This window comes from Lethenteron reissneri, chromosome 52 (assembly GCF_015708825.2).
Source record: "Lethenteron reissneri isolate LAM-NWPU_2019-01 chromosome 52, ASM1570882v1, whole genome shotgun sequence".
Lineage (NCBI taxonomy): Eukaryota > Metazoa > Chordata > Hyperoartia > Petromyzontiformes > Petromyzontidae > Lethenteron > Lethenteron reissneri.
The window spans coordinates 8,752,106-8,768,043 of NC_083830.1; the positions used below are offsets into that span (position 1 = coordinate 8,752,106).

Genomic DNA, 15,938 nt, shown 5'->3' on the forward strand with positions numbered 1-15,938 from the left:
ACACACACACTACACAGTTACACACACACACGCGTTACACACACACACTACACAGTTACACACACACACTACACACACACACTACACAGGTAGACGCTGCACCTACACGACACAGCTACACACTGCACACAGGCGCAGCCTAACACACCGACCAAGGTGATCTCAAATCGTTGCCAAATCAACAACAACATCATCATCATCATCGTCGTCGTCAGCGGCGGCCAGCGATGGCGTTCCCGCAGCTGGGCTTCCAGTATCTCGCGAGCTCCCCGCCCCCGATGAGCGGAGCCGACTCGACAGGAGGTCTTCTCCAGCCTCGCCTCGCCACGCACGCGTCCCCAGCTGCTGCTGCTGCAGCTGCTGCTGCTTGTGCTGCTGGTGGTGGTGCTGGTGCTGGTGGCGGTGCTTCCAGTGGTGGCTCCAGCAGCCACGTGGCCGCTGCCGCCGCAGCAGCTTCCCTCCTGGGTCTCTACTCATCCTCCTCGTACGGCGGCCTCGGCTACGCGGCCGCGTTCCTCCCCTACCCGGCAGCCGACATCGCCGCGGTCTACGCGCAGCTGGTGAGTGGCGACCTCGGGGAGAGCCTCGGTGGTAGGGCCGGGAGCGGGCGGAGTGTCCCGTGCCAAGCTCCCCCCCCCCTAACCGCTCCTCTGCCCCCCTCGCTATCATCACGTTTGTTCACGGCCGATCTGGATGTTGGTGAGCGCTCGGCCGTGGGATCCGCGGTGGATAGGAGATGTTGGCGACCTCGCCTGGTGTGCAGGAGGTCGTGGGTTCGATGCCGACCCTGACGATGCCTACTGCTGTATATTTAGAGTTTGCGTGTCTCTCTCATCATCATTATCATCATCAGGGTGGCGAGAAGATGTTAACTACCTCGCCTGGTGTACAGGAGGTCGTGGGTTCGATCCGGACCCTACGCTTGCTGCTGTATATTTGGAGTTTGCGTGTCTCTCTCTCATAATCATCATCACGGTGGCTAGGAGATGTTAACTACCTCGCCTGGTATACAGGAGGTCGTGGGTTCGATCCGGACCCTGACACCTGCTGCTGTATATTTGGAGTTTGAGTGTCTCTCTCTCTCATCATCATCACGGTGGCTAGGAGATGTTAACTACCTCGCCTGGTGTACAGAAGGTCGTGGGTTCGATGCCGACCCTGACGATGCCTGCTGCTGTATATTTGGAGTTGGCGTGTCTCTCATCATCATCAGGGTGGCTAGGAGATGTTAACTACCTCGCCTGGTGTACAGGAGGTTGTGGGTTCGAATCGGACCCTGACGCTTGCTGCTGTATATTTGGAGTTTGCGTGTCTCTCATCATCATCACGGTGGCTAGGAGATGTTAACTACCTCGCCTGGTATACAGGAGGTCGTGGGTTCGATGCCGACCCTGACGCTTGCTGCTGTATATTTGGAGTTTGCGTGTATCTCTCTCTCATAATCATCATCACGGTGGCTAGGAGATGTTCACTACCTCGCCTGGTATACAGGAGGTCGTGGGTTTGATGCCGACCCTGACGCCTGCTGCTGTATATTTGGAGTTTGCGTGTCTTTCTCTCTCATAATCATCATCACGGTGGCTAGAAGATGTTCACTACCTCGCCTGGTATACAGGAGGTCGTGGGTTCGATGCCGACCCTGACGCCTGCTGCTGTATATTTGGAGTTTTCGTGTCTCTCTCTCTCATAATCATCATCACGGTGGCTAGGAGATGTTAACTACCTCGCCTGGTATACAGGAGGTCGTGGGTTCGATGCCGACCCTGACGCCTGCTGCTGTATATTTGGAGTTTGCGTGTCTCTCTCTCTCATCATCATTGCGGTGGCTAGATGTTAACTACCTCGCCTGGTGTACAGGAGGTCGTGGGTTCGATCCGGACCCTGACGCTTGCTGCTGTATATTTGGAGTTTGCGTGTCTCTCTCTCTCTCCGTGGTCGCGTGGGATTGTTCTCCGGGTCCCTCCGGGTTTTTCTCTTCCACATGTAGCATCAACATCGCTAAAGTTTCGAGTGCTTGGCTGCTGCTAGGAATGTCCCCACTTCGATGCGCTCTCGTCTGTGGCCAGATCGTCTCTAAATAACAGCTACACACATATATATACATATACAACTTCAGTGGGGCTTGCCTGGTAACATTAATTTAACAAAAAACACATTCATATTGATTTCGGTAAAGTCACGTAGGTAAAGAAAACAACTCAATTAAATCACGACGTTTCGGGCGCAACACAACGTAGCGAAAGAGTTTGTGCTTTTAATCCTTGCGGTCACGAAAACTTCAAATCTAGAACATTTCTAGTTATGTGGTTTATAGAGTTTTTTTGTAAATACGCGGTGGCTGAGCGCATGACCAAAGGATCAAACAAAAACGTCAGGCGGCCAGCAACGGGCAGCACGATAAGAGCGTGTAATAGACACGAGTGTGTAGTAGATACGAGTGTGTAGTAGATACGAGTGTGTAGTAGATACGAGTGTGTAGTAGATACGAGTGTGTAGTAGATACGAGTGTGTAGTAGACACGAGTGTGTAGTAGATACGAGTGTGTAGTAGATACGAGTGTGTAGTAGATACGAGTGTGTAGTAGATACGAGTGTGTAGTAGACACGAGTGTGTAGTAGATACGAGTGTGTAGTAGATACGCGTAATGGACACGAGTGCGTTAAGAACTGTTTGTTGAATGAATGAGCGAGGCTGTTTGTGATAAGAGCTCGAGGGGGGGAGGGGGGAGGGGGAGGGGGGAGGGGGGAGGAGGGAATTCCAAAGTTGAGCAGCGCTGCGAGGGGAAGAAGTGGAAAGAGAAGTGAGGTGAGCTGCAGCGTGGTGGGTGAGTGTGTGGGTGAGTGAGTGGGTGAGTGTGTGGGTGTGTGAGTGTGTGGGTGAGTGTGTGGGTGAGTGAGTGGGTGAGTGTGTGGGTGTGTGAGTGTGTGGGTGAGTGTGTGGGTGAGTGAGTGGGTGAGTGTGTGTGTGGGTGAGTGTGTGGGTGTGTGAGTGTGTGGGTGAGTGTGTGGTGTGTGTGTGGGTGAGTGTGTGGGTGAGTGTGTGGGTGAGTGTGTGGGTGAGTGTGTGGGTGAGTGTGTGGGTGAGTGTGTGGGTGAGTGTGTGGGCGAGTGTGTGGGTGAGTGTGTGTGGGTGAGTGTGTGGGTGAGTGTGTGTGTGGGTGTGTGGGTGTGTGTGTGGGTGAGTGTGTGGGTGAGTGGGTGTGTGTGTGGGCGAGTGTGTGGGTGAGTGTGTGTGGGTGAGTGTGTGGGTGAGTGTGTGTGTGGGTGTGTGGGTGTGTGTGTGGGTGAGTGTGTGGGTGAGTGGGTGTGTGTGTGGGTGAGTGTGTGTGTGGGTGTGTGAGTGTGTGGGTGAGTGTGTGGGTGAGTGTGGGGTGTGTGGGTGTGTGGGTGAGTGTGTGGGTGGGTGAGTGGGTGGGTGAGTGTGTGGGTGAGTGTGTGGGTGTGTGTGTGGGTGAGTGTGTGGGTGAGTGTGTGGGTGAGTGTGTGGGTGAGTGTGTGGGTGAGTGTGTGGGTGAGTGTGTGGGTGAGTGTGTGTGTGGGTGAGTGTGGGGTGTGTGAGTGTGTGGGTGAGTGTGTGGGTGTGTGAGTGGGTGGGTGAGTGTGTGGGTGAGTGTGTGGGTGTGTGTGTGGGTGGGTGAGTGTGTGGGTGAGTGTGTGGGTGGGTGAGTGGGTGGGTGAGTGTGTGGGTGAGTGTGTGGGTGTGTGAGTGTGTGGGTGTGTGAGTGTGTGGGTGTGTGAGTGTGTGGGTGAGTGTGTGGGTGAGTGTGTGTGGGTGAGTGTGTGAGGTGTGGGGTGAGTGTGTGGGCGAGTGGGTGAGTGGGTGGTGAGTGTGTGGGTGAGTGTGTGGGCGAGTGTGTGTGTGGGTGGGTGAGTGGGCGAGTGTGTGGGTGAGTGAGTGGGCGAGTGTGTGGGTGAGTGTGTGGGTGAGTGTGTGGGTGAGTGTGTGGGTGAGTGTGTGGGTGAGTGTGTGGGTGAGTGTGTGTGGGTGAGTGTGTGAGTGTGTGGGTGAGTGTGTGGGCGAGTGGGTGAGTGGGTGGGTGAGTGTGTGGGTGAGTGTGTGGGCGAGTGTGTGTGTGGGTGGGTGAGTGGGCGAGTGTGTGGGTGAGTGAGTGGGCGAGTGTGTGGGTGAGTGTGTGGGTGAGTGTGTGGGTGAGTGTGTGGGTGAGTGTGTGGGTGAGTGTGTGGGTGAGTGTGTGTGTGGGTGAGTGTGTGGGTGAGTGTGTGGGTGAGTGGGTGAGTGAGTGGGTGAGTGAGTGGGTGAATGTGTGGGTGAGTGTGTGGGTGAGTGTGTGGGTGTGTGAGTGTGTGGGTGTGTGAGTGTGTGGGTGTGTGAGTGTGTGGGTGAGTGTGTGGGTGAGTGTGTGTGGGTGAGTGTGTGAGTGTGGTGGGGGTGTGTGGGTGAGTGTGTGGGTGAGTGTGTGGGGTGAGTGTGTGGGTGAGTGTGTGGTGAGTGTGTGTGTGGGTGAGTGTGTGGGTGTGTGAGTGGGTGGGTGAGTGTGTGGGTGAGTGTGTGGGTGTGTGTGTGTGTGGGTGAGTGTGTGGGTGAGTGTGTGGGTGGGGTGAGTGGGTGGGTGAGTGTGTGGGTGAGTGTGTGGGTGTGTGAGTGTGTGGGTGTGTGAGTGTGTGGGTGTGTGAGTGTGTGGGTGAGTGTGTGGGTGAGTGTGTGTGGGTGAGTGTGTGAGTGTGTGGGTGAGTGTGTGGGCGAGTGGGTGAGTGGGTGGGTGAGTGTGTGGGTGAGTGTGTGGGCGAGTGTGTGTGTGGGTGGGTGAGTGGGCGAGTGTGTGGGTGAGTGAGTGGGCGAGTGTGTGGGTGAGTGTGTGGGTGAGTGTGTGGGTGAGTGTGTGGGTGAGTGTGTGGGTGAGTGTGTGTGTGGGTGAGTGTGTGGGTGAGTGTGTGGGTGAGTGGGTGAGTGAGTGGGTGAGTGAGTGGGTGAGTGTGTGGGTGAGTGTGTGGGTGAGTGTGTGGGTGGTGTGAGTGTGTGGGTGTGTGAGTGTGTGGGTGTGTGAGTGTGTGGGTGAGTGTGTGGGTGAGTGTGTGTGGGTGAGTGTGTGAGTGTGTGGGTGTGTGGGTGAGTGTGTGGGTGGGTGAGTGTGTGGGTGAGTGGGTGGGTGTGTGGGTGAGTGGGTGAGTGTGTGGGTGAGTGTGTGGGTGAGTGTGTGGGTGAGTGTGTGTGGGTGAGTGTGTGAGTGTGTGGGTGAGTGTGTGGGCGAGTGGGTGAGTGGGTGGGTGAGTGTGTGGGTGAGTGTGTGGGCGAGTGTGTGTGTGGGTGGGTGAGTGGGCGAGTGTGTGGGTGAGTGAGTGGGTGAGTGTGTGGGTGAGTGTGTGGGTGAGTGTGTGGGTGAGTGTGTGGGTGAGTGTGTGGGTGAGTGTGTGGGTGAGTGTGTGTGGGTGAGTGTGTGGGTGTGTGAGTGTGTGGGTGAGTGTGTGGGTGTGTGAGTGGGTGGGTGAGTGTGTGGGTGAGTGTGTGGGTGTGTGTGTGAGTGGGTGAGTGTGTGGGTGAGTGTGTGGGTGGGTGAGTGGGTGGGTGAGTGTGTGGGTGAGTGTGTGGGTGTGTGAGTGTGTGGGTGTGTGAGTGTGTGGGTGTGTGAGTGTGTGGGTGAGTGTGTGGGTGAGTGTGTGTGGGTGAGTGTGTGAGTGTGTGGGTGAGTGTGTGGGCGAGTGGGTGAGTGGGTGGGTGAGTGTGTGGGTGAGTGTGTGGGCGAGTGTGTGTGTGGGTGGGTGAGTGGGCCGAGTGTGTGGGTGAGTGGGTGGGCGAGTGTGTGGGTGAGTGTGTGGGTGAGTGTGTGGGTGAGTGTGTGGGTGAGTGTGTGGGTGAGTGTGTGGGTGAGTGTGTGTGTGGGTGAGTGTGTGGGTGAGTGTGTGGGTGAGTGGGTGAGTGAGTGGGTGAGTGAGTGGGTGAATGTGTGGGTGAGTGTGTGGGTGTGTGAGTGTGTGGGTGTGTGAGTGTGTGGGTGTGTGAGTGTGTGGGTGAGTGTGTGGGTGAGTGTGTGTGGGTGAGTGTGGTGAGTGTGTGGGTGTGTGGGTGAGTGTGTGGGTGGGTGAGTGTGTGGGTGAGTGGGTTGGGGTGTGTGGGTGAGTGGGTGAGTGTGTGTGTGGGTGAGTGTGTGGGTGAGTGTGTGGGTGTGTGAGTGTGTGGGTGAGTGTGTGGGTGAGTGTGTGTGTGGGTGTGTGGGTGAGTGTGTGTGTGGTGAGTGTGTGGGTGAGTGTGTGTGTGAGTGTGGGGGTGAGTGTGTGTGTGGGGTGTGTGGGTGAGTGTGTGTGTGGGTGAGTGTGTGGGTGAGTGGTGTGTGGGGCGAGTGTGTGGGTGAGTGTGTGGGTGAGTGTGTGGGTGAGTGTGTGTGTGGGTGTGTGGGTGAGTGTGTGTGTGGGTGAGTGTGTGGGTGAGTGTGTGAGTGGGTGAGTGTGTGGGTGAGTGTGTGTGTGAGTGTGTGGGTGAGTGGGTGGGTGAGTGTGTGGGTGAGTGTGTGGGTGAGTGTGTGTGTGAGTGTGTGGGTGAGTGGTGGGTGAGTGTGTGGGTGAGTGTGTGGGTGAGTGTGTGGGTGGGTGAGTGTGTGGGGCGAGTGTGTGGGTGAGTGTGTGGGCGAGTGGGTGTGTGAGTGTGTGGGTGAGTGTGTGTGTGGGTGAGTGTGTGGGTGAGTGGGTGGGTGAGTGTGTGTGTGGGTGAGTGTGTGGGTGAGTGTGTGGGTGAGTGTGTGGGCGAGTGTGTGGGCGAGTGTGTGGGCGAGTGTGTGGGTGAGTGTGTGGGTGAGTGTGTGGGTGTGTGAGTGTGTGGGTGAGTGTGTGGGTGAGTGCGTGGGTGAGTGTGTGGGTGAGTGTGTGGGTGAGTGTGTGGGTGGGTGTGTGTGTGGGTGAGTGTGTGTGTGGGTGAGTGTGTGGGTGTGTGAGTGTGTGTGTGAGTGTGTGGGGTGAGTGGGTGAGTGTGTGGGTGAGTGTGTGTGTGGGTGAGTGTGTGAGTGTGTGTGTGAGTGTGTGGGTGAGTGGGTGAGTGTGTGGGTGAGTGTGGGTGAGTGTGTGGGTGAGTGTGTGTGTGGGTGGGTGAGTGTGTGGGTGAGTGGGGTGGGTGGGTGAGTGTGTGTGGGTGTGAGTGAGTGTGTGGGTGAGTGTGTGGGTGAGTGAGTGTGTGGGTGAGGGTGTGTGTGTGGGTTAGTGTGTGTGTGGGTGAGTGCGTGGGTGAGTGTGTGGGTGAGTGGGTGTGTGAGTGTGTGGGTGAGTGTGTGGGTGAGTGTGTGTGTGTGTGGGTGAGTGTGTGGGTGGGTGAGTGTGTGGGTGGGTGGGTGTGTGTGTGGGTGGGTGAGTGAGTGAGTGTGTGGGTGAGTGTGTGGGTGAGTGAGTGATTGACCTGTGGTGTCAGCGCGCTGTGCTACGAACCCGGCGACCCGAGTTCTATTCCCGGCTCACGGCCAACGCCGGTGACGATTATCTGTACCGGTCCCGGGCCTCCCCTAGGTCGATTCCGCCTTTAATGAGTAGCTGGTGCGGTGGGTAAAAACATCGCCACTGGGGAGACAAAGGTGGTCGGACGTGGATGTTTGTTAAGGCTTTTCGGGGGATTTGTTGTCTTGTTGTGGTCTGTCGTGTGGTGAGGGAGTGAATGAGTGGGTGAGTCAGTGGGTGAGTGGGCGATTGGGTAGGTGAGGGGTGCGTGGATGAGTGAGTGGGTGGGTGAGTGAGTGAGTAGGGGAGTGGGTGAGTGAGTGGGTGGGTGAGCGGGTGGGTGGGTAGGTGAGCGGGTGGGTGGGTGAGCGAGTGGGTGAGTGAGTGGGTGGGTGGGTGAGCGAGTGGGTGAGTGGGTGGGTGGGTGAGCGGGTGAGTGAGTGAGTGGGTGGGTGAGCGAGTGGGTGAGTGAGTCGGTGGGTGAGTGAGTAGGGGAGTGGGTGAGTGAGTGGGTGGGTGAGCGGGTGGGTGGGTGAGCGAGTGGGTGAGTGGGTGGTTCAGTGGGTAAGTGAGTAGATGTGTGGATGTGTGAGTGGGTAAGGTTAGTGGGTGGGTGAGCGGGTGAGTGAGTGGGTGGGTGAGCAAGTGGGTGGGTGAGTGAGTAGGGGAGTGGGTGAGTGAGTGGGTGAGTGGATGAGCGAGCGGGTGGGTGAGTGAGTGAGTAGGGGAGTGGATGAGTGAGTGGGCGAGTGGATGAGTAGGTAAGTGAGTGGATGTGTGGATGGGTGAGCGGGTGAGTAAGTGAGTGATTGAGTTAGTGGGTGGGCGGGTGAGTGTATTATAGTGGAACGCAGCGTGGCGGTTGAACTCAGTGTTGGAAGACACAATCAGAGTCCCCGGACACGCGTGGAGAAGTCTTTGAGTGAAGTTCACGGAAGCTCGCATCTGGATTGCACCCCGACATGCAAGAGTTTAACTCAAACAACACTGCGTGGTGACGATGGTGGAGATGGTGGAGATGAGACACTGCGTGGTGACGATGGTGGAAACCAGACACTGCGTGGTGAAGATGATGACGATGGCGGAGACGAGGCACTGCGTGGTGACGATGGTGGAGACGAGACACTGCGTGGTGACGATGGTGGAGACCAGACACTGCGTGGTGACGATGGTGACTGTGGTGGAGACCAGACACTGCGTGGTGACGATGGTGACGATGGTGACGATGGCGGAGACCAGATACTGCGTGGTGACTGTGGTGGAGATGGTGACGATGAGACACTGAGTTGTGAAGATGGTGACGATGGTGGAGACGAGACACTGCGTGGTGACGATGGTGACGATGGTGGAGACCAGACACTGCGTGGTGACGATGATGACGATGGCGGAGACGAGACACTGCGTGGTGACTGTGGTGGAGATGGTGACGATGAGACACTGAGTTGTGAAGATGGTGACGATGGTGGAGACGAGACACTGCGTGGTGACGATGGTGACGATGGTGGAGACCAGACACGATGACGACGATGATAACGATGATGACGACGACGATGATGATGATGACGATGATGATGATGACGACGACGACGATGATGACGACGATGATGACGATGATGCGGTGACCTCCGCCGTCGTCGCCTTAGTTCGATGGCCAGCAGCCAAATGTCTCCGCCATCCTCGGTGACCGCAGTGAGTGCGCGTGTTGCTTTACGCTCCTTGGCGAGATGAGCAGTTAGTCGATGATGGCCAATCTGGTCCCTCGACTTGGGCATCGCACGCGGAGTTCTCCCTCCCGTCTCCCGACTCGGCTTCTTCTCGACGTGAACGACTTTCACGGCCACCGGCGCGGCAGACGAGACCCCACCAACCGCACGTGGCAAAACCTCGTCCATATCAAGATGGTGAATAATCATCATAAGACTACTGCTACAGGAGCTTTTCGATTTAAAGCTTTCGTGACTGCAGGGATTCATCTTCTTGGTTCTTTCGGTAAAGTCATCACGTAGAAGGGAAATAATAAAATAATAAAAATAAAACAATTCTCACGACGTTTCGGCCACAACGCAAGCAGCCGTCCTCAGGTGAAAACCAGGTCTGTCGAGGCGACAGCGACTCTAAGACGCTGTCGCCTCGACAGACCTGGTTTTCACCTGAGGACGGCTGCTTGCGTTGTGGCCGAAACGTCGTGAGAATTGTTTTATTATGTTTTATTTTTATTATTGTATTACTTCCCTTCTACGTGACTTTACCGAAAGAACCAAGAAGATACTACAGGAGCTGTTAAGATGTTCAAACAACCAAATGGACTGCTACATTTGCAAGGCATGAAAGCATTTCTGGCGCCACGGTGGCTGTGAGATGTTAGCTACCTCGTCTGGTGTACAGGAGGTCGTGGGTTCCATCCCGACCCTGACGCCTGCTGCTGTTTGCGTGTCTCTCTCTCTCATCATCATCATCACGGTGGCTAGGAGATGTTAACTGCCTCTCCTGGTGTAAAGGAGGTCGTGGGTTCGATCCCGACCCTGACGCCTGCTGCTGTATATTTGGAGTTTGCGTGTCTCTCTCTCATCATCATCACGGTGGCTAGGAGATGTTAACTACCTCGCCTGGTGTACAGGAGGTCGTGGGTTCTATCCCGACCCTGACGCCTGCTGCTGTATATTTGGAGTTTGCGTGTCTCTCTCTCATCATCATCATCACGGTGGCTAGGACATGTTTACTACCTCGCCTGGTGTACAGGAGGTCGTGGGTTCGTTCCCGACCCTGACGTCAGCTGCTGTATATTTGGAGTTTGCGTGTCTCTCTCTCATCATCAACACGGTGGCTAAGAGATGTTAACTGCCTCGCCTGAGATACAGGAGGTCGTGGGTTCGGTCCCGACCCTGACGCCTGCTGCTGTATATTTGGAGTTTGCGTGTCTCTCTCTCATCATCATGATCACGGTGGCTAGGAGATGTTGACTACCTCACCTGGTGTACAGGAGGTCGTGGGTTCGATCCCGACCCTGACGGCTGCTGCTGTATATTTGGAGTTTGCGTCTCTCTCTCTCCCCGTGGTCGCGTGGATTTTTTTCTCCGGGTACTCCGGTTTTTTCCACTCCACATTTAGAATCGACTTCACCACGCGTTTAGAGTGTTTGGCTGCTATAAATGTCCGCGTGATGATGACGATGATGCTAACCCACTTCGTTGAACTATCGTTTGTGATGGCCAGCTAATACGACTCAGTGGGCCTCACCTGGTAAAGTAAAACAAAAATTAGTTTCGTCAAATGGTTTATATTTGATTGCACGTCTTTGCCACAAGTCTGTTCTGTGGTTAATGCAGCCAGCCACACTCACTCAGCCAGTCACTCACTCAGCCAGTCACTCACCCACTCAGTCACTCACTCAGCCAGTCACTCACTCAGCCAGTCACTCACTCACCCAGTCACTCACTCAGTCACTCACTCACCCAGTCACTCACTCACCCAGTCACTCACCCAGTCACTCACTCAGCCACTCACTCAGTCAGTCACTCACTCAGCCAATCACTCACTCACCCAGTCACTCACTCACCCAGTCACTCACTCAGCCACTCACTCAGCCACTCACTCAGTCAGTCACTCACTCAGCCAATCACTCACTCAGTCAATTACTCACTCACTCAGTCACTCACTCAGCCACTCACTCAGCCAGTCACTCACTCAGCCAGTCACTCACCCACTCAGTCACTCACTCAGCCAGTCACTCACTCAGCCAGTCACTCACTCACCCAGTCACTCACTCAGTCACTCACTCACCCAGTCACTCACTCACCCAGTCACTCACCCAGTCACTCACTCAGCCACTCACTCAGTAAGTCACTCACTCAGCCAATCACTCACTCAGTCAGTCAATCACTCAGTCAGTCACTCACTCGCTCAGTCACTCACTCAGCCAATCACTCACTCAGTCAGTCACTCACTCAGTCAGTCACTCACTCAGCCACTCACTCAGCCAATCACTCACTCAGCCAGTCACTCACTCAGCCAATCACTCACTCAGTCAATTACTCACTCACTCAGTCACTCACTCAGCCACTCACTCAGTCAGTCACTCACTCAGCCAATCACTCACTCAGCCAGTCACTCACTCAGCCACTCACTCACTCACCCAGTCACTCACTCACCCAGTCACTCAGTCAGTCACTCACTCAGCCAGTCACTCACTCAGCCAGTCACTCACTCACCCAGTCACTCACTCACCCAGTCACTCACCCAGCCACTCACTCAGCCAGTCACTCACTCACCCAGTCACTCACTCAGCCAGTCACTCACTCAGCCAGTCAGTCACTCACCCAGTCACTCACCCAGTCACTCACTCACCCAGTCACTCACTCGCCCAGCCACTCACTGACCCAGCCACTCACTCACCCAGTCACTCACTCACTCAGTCACTCACTCACTCACCCAGCCACTCACTCACCCAGTCACTTACTCAGCCAATCACTCACTCACCCAGTAACTCACTCACCCAGTCACTCACTCACCCAGTCGCCCACTCGCCCAGCCACTCGCTCACCCAATCACTCACTCAACCAGTCACTCGATCACCTAGTCACTCACTCACCCAGTCGCCCACTCGCCCCGCCACTCGCTCACCTTAACGTGAGGCCGTCAGTCCCCTCGCCTGTCGCTGCCACGACCACGGCCACCGCTCCACGCGCATCGTCGGCAGTGCGGGGGACGCGATGCCAGTGGCCCCCTTCTCCCTCCCGGCTCCAGGCCCTCCCCGTCCCCCTTTGTCTTCCCATTACTTTTCAGCCCCCCAGCTTTCTGTCGCCCCCCCCCCCGCGCGCACAGCTGCGACCAGACCCAATCCCAAGCCCTGCCCCATCAATCCCTCTTTGTGTTACTGCCATCAAAACGACACCGCTTACAATCACCCAGATCTTCATTCAGAATCATCACGCCGCCTACAATGTTTATAAACGTGCTGTGAAGCGCCTTGGTGAAGGCGCTGTTGAAGTATCAATAAGATTAGAGGACTCGGTGTGTGTATGTGTGTGTACACGTGTGTGTGTATGTGTACGTGTGTCTGTGTGTACGTGTGTGTGTATGTGTGTGTACGTGTGTGTGTATGTGTGTGTACGTTTGTGTGTATGTGTGTACACGTTTGTGTATGTGTGTGCACGTGTGTGTGTATGTGTGTGCACGTTTGTGTGTATGTGTGTATATGTTTGTGTGTATGTGTGTGTACGTTTGTGTATGTGTGTGTGTATGTGTGTGTGTATGTGTGTGTACGTTTGTGCGTATGTGTTTTATGTATGTACGATTGTGTGTATGTATGTGCGTGTGTGCGTTTGTGTGTGTATGTGTTTGAATGTACGTTTGCGTGTGTGTATGTATGTGCGTTTGTGTGTGTGTGTGTGTATGTGCGTTTGTGTGTATGTGCGTTTGTATGTATGTATGTGTGTATGTGCGTGTGTTTGCGTTTGTGTGTATGTGTGTATGTGCGTGTGTGTGCGTTTGTGTGTATGTGTGTATGTGTGTATGTGCGTGTGTGTGCGTGTGTGTGTATGTGTGTATGTGCGTGTGTGTGCGTGTGTGTGTATGTGTGTATGTGTGTATGTGCGTGTGTGTGCGTGTGTGCGTTTGTGTGTATGTATGTGTGTTTGTGCGTGTGTACGTGTGTGTGTATGTATGTCTGTATGTGCGTGTGTGTGCGTGTGTGCGTTTGTGTGTATGTGCGTGTGGTTCTGGGGATAGCGCTACGCTGCGCTATGAACCCGGCGACCCGAGTTCGATTCCCGCTCACGGCCAACACCACTGACGATTAGCTGCTGGCTCACAGCACTTGCCCCAACAGTCTGTTTAAAGACAGAGACTTTACGGGGGATCTTAGTCATTGTTTGTGTAGAACTGTATATGCACGTGACCAAAGTGTGTAGGATTGTGTCTGCGTCATGAGGTCATCACAATCAAGCCATGTGATTACCTGCTCACAATCAGCAATGCCGCATTGATGATCATCTGCTCACTTGGTGGAATGTCCACGTTCTCATGGCGGGAGCAAGCACAAGATATATATATACCCACGTGACAAGCGCGCATTTCTGTGCTATGAAAGAGGGCCATTGCCCGAAACGTCGTCTCTTTTCATCATGAAACTCTTTTATTTAACTCGCCCTGATCTCCGTTTATATTCTTTCAAATCGTTGACGCTTTGATATCTTCGGATCTACGAAGTCTTTAACGAGCTGGAATGTTGCACACAGAGAGACTCGTTGTACTTTTAGGGTTTTTTTCGGTAAAGTCACGTAGGTAAAAAAAGAAAATTAAAAGTTAATAAAAGTAATAATGGAAATAAAATAATAAATCACGACGTTTCGGAGGCAACACAAGTCTCCGTCATCAGGTGGGACCGTCACAGCTAAAATGACTTTTACTTACGTGACTTTACCGAAAAACCCCCTAAAAGTATGAATCCTTGCAGTCATGAAAGCTTCAAATCTAGACTCGTCGTAGTCTCGCGTCTCACGATTCAAGATTTCATTTAAAAGAACCGATCCAGGTCCGGCCGATCTGCTTTTTTTACTTACATTTTTAATAGCACGATTTCAAATATGTTATGATTATCCAGACAATAACAATAGTTCATTATTGAGATCTTATAATGAATGTGTACATATACACATTTAAATGTTGTGGCTTGGCTCTCCAACACAACGGTGGTGCTGTACTAGTACACTACTATACACTACACAATGCACTACACAATGCACTACACTATACACTACTATACACTACACTACTATACACCACACTATACACTACACTACTATACACTACACTACTATACACTACACTATACACTGCACTATACACTACACTACTATACACCACACTATACACTACTATACACTACTATACACTACACTACTATACACTACACTACTATACACTACACTACTATACACTACACACTAGTGCTGTACTAGTGACGAATTGGCCACGTTCTGTTTACGTGACAACCCTTACTAGTTGGCTGTGTCGGGTGGTGGCGGGTATAACGACACATTCATATTTACGCGAACTGACCCACTAAAAAGTTGTATTATGGATATACAAATTACGTTTACAAGATTAACATTTAAATAAATTAGGTAACAAAACAAGTTTTAGTTTTCAATGCACACACTTTCATTTACACTCAAAAGTAGAAAATTAATAATTTTGACCCCAGAATTAATTACATTTAATGGGTGGCTCGCATAAAGAAAATTAAATATATCGAAAGCACATTAAATTTGATTAACTCTGAGGTCAAAATAATAAACATTATACTTTTGAGTACATTGAAAATGTGTTTGTTTACACATGCCACTGTTAACTTCGCCACAAAAGTGGTACCCGTTTTATCGACCGCCGGATGGATGATGGGCTTCCGGGTCAACCTCTCTCCCAGGCCAGGATGTGACCACGATCGCTGGGCCGCTCCCTGTGCCCGCAGGGCCACGTGGCTTACAATAAAAATACAAAGATAAAAAAACACCGCGTGTGGCACCTAAACTAAGTGGTTCTTCTTCTTGGTTATTTCGGTAAAGTCACGTAGAAGGGAAATAATAAAATAATAAAAATAAAACATAATAAATAATTCTCACGACGTTTCGGCCACAACGCAAGCAAATTGATTAACTCTCCAGGTGAAGACGGCTGCTTGCGTCGTAGCCGAAACGTCGTGAGAATTATTTTGTTATGTTTTATTTTTATTATTTTATTACTTCCCTTCTACATGACTTTACCGAAAAAACCAAGAAGATGAATCCCTGCAGTCACGAAAGCTTTAAATCGAAATTTAAGTGGTTCTTTTTCTTCTTAACCTGGGGTGCATTTCGCGAGACATTGCCAGACTTTTTTTTAATGTCTTTGGGTCTTTCGGAAGAGTCACGGAGATAGGTTCAAAAAAATATTATTTAAAAAAACTACGACGTTTTGTAGTAAATTTTTGCAACCGATCTACGTGAAATCTAGACTTGACGTTTTCGTGACTGTAGGAATCCATACTCGTTGGTTCTTTGGGTAAAGTCACGTAGGTATCAAATAAAATAAACTAAACTAAATCACGACGTTTCGGGCGCAACACAAGCGTCCCGTCATCAGGTGGGACAACCACAGCAAGAAACAATTGCTGAAGTGGGCAAAAGGGCTGCTGTACGTGACTTTACCGAAAGACTCAGAGAGTATGAATTGCTGCAGTCACGAACGCTTTAAGTCAAGATTCATGGCGAGATTTTGTTTAGAAACACACAAATGAAGCACGGACACTTTACTTTGTCTCATCAAACCCGACGTGTAGTGATTAACGTCCTGCAGTAAATGTGAAGAACCACTGAACCTGCAAGTGCTGTTAGCAAGCACCTGTGAAGGCCACCACAAACCCGACGCACACCCGGCCGCCTGTGTCTTCCTCCCGAGCGGATGTTTACGCAATGCACCTGGTGGTGATGTAAAGGCCGAGTCTACCTAGGCGGGGGCAGAGGGGCGGTGTTGTGGGGTGGTGTAGTAATTTACGGTTGAATTGCACTTTTGTGTAGATAGATCAGA

The 15,938-nt window shown here is 52.8% G+C and overlaps 1 protein-coding gene across 1 annotated transcript in view; it reads left to right on the forward strand.

The window, feature by feature from the left end:
• Positions 1-227: 227 nt before the first annotated feature.
• LOC133355884 (iroquois-class homeodomain protein IRX-1-like) overlaps positions 228-15,938 on the forward strand; it is a 27,362-nt gene continuing 11,651 nt past the window's right edge. Inside the window, exons 1-2 of the mRNA XM_061573298.1 lie at positions 228-328; positions 413-560. Coding sequence (XP_061429282.1) covers positions 228-328; positions 413-560 — 249 coding nt within the window. The remainder of the gene's footprint in view (positions 329-412; positions 561-15,938) is intronic.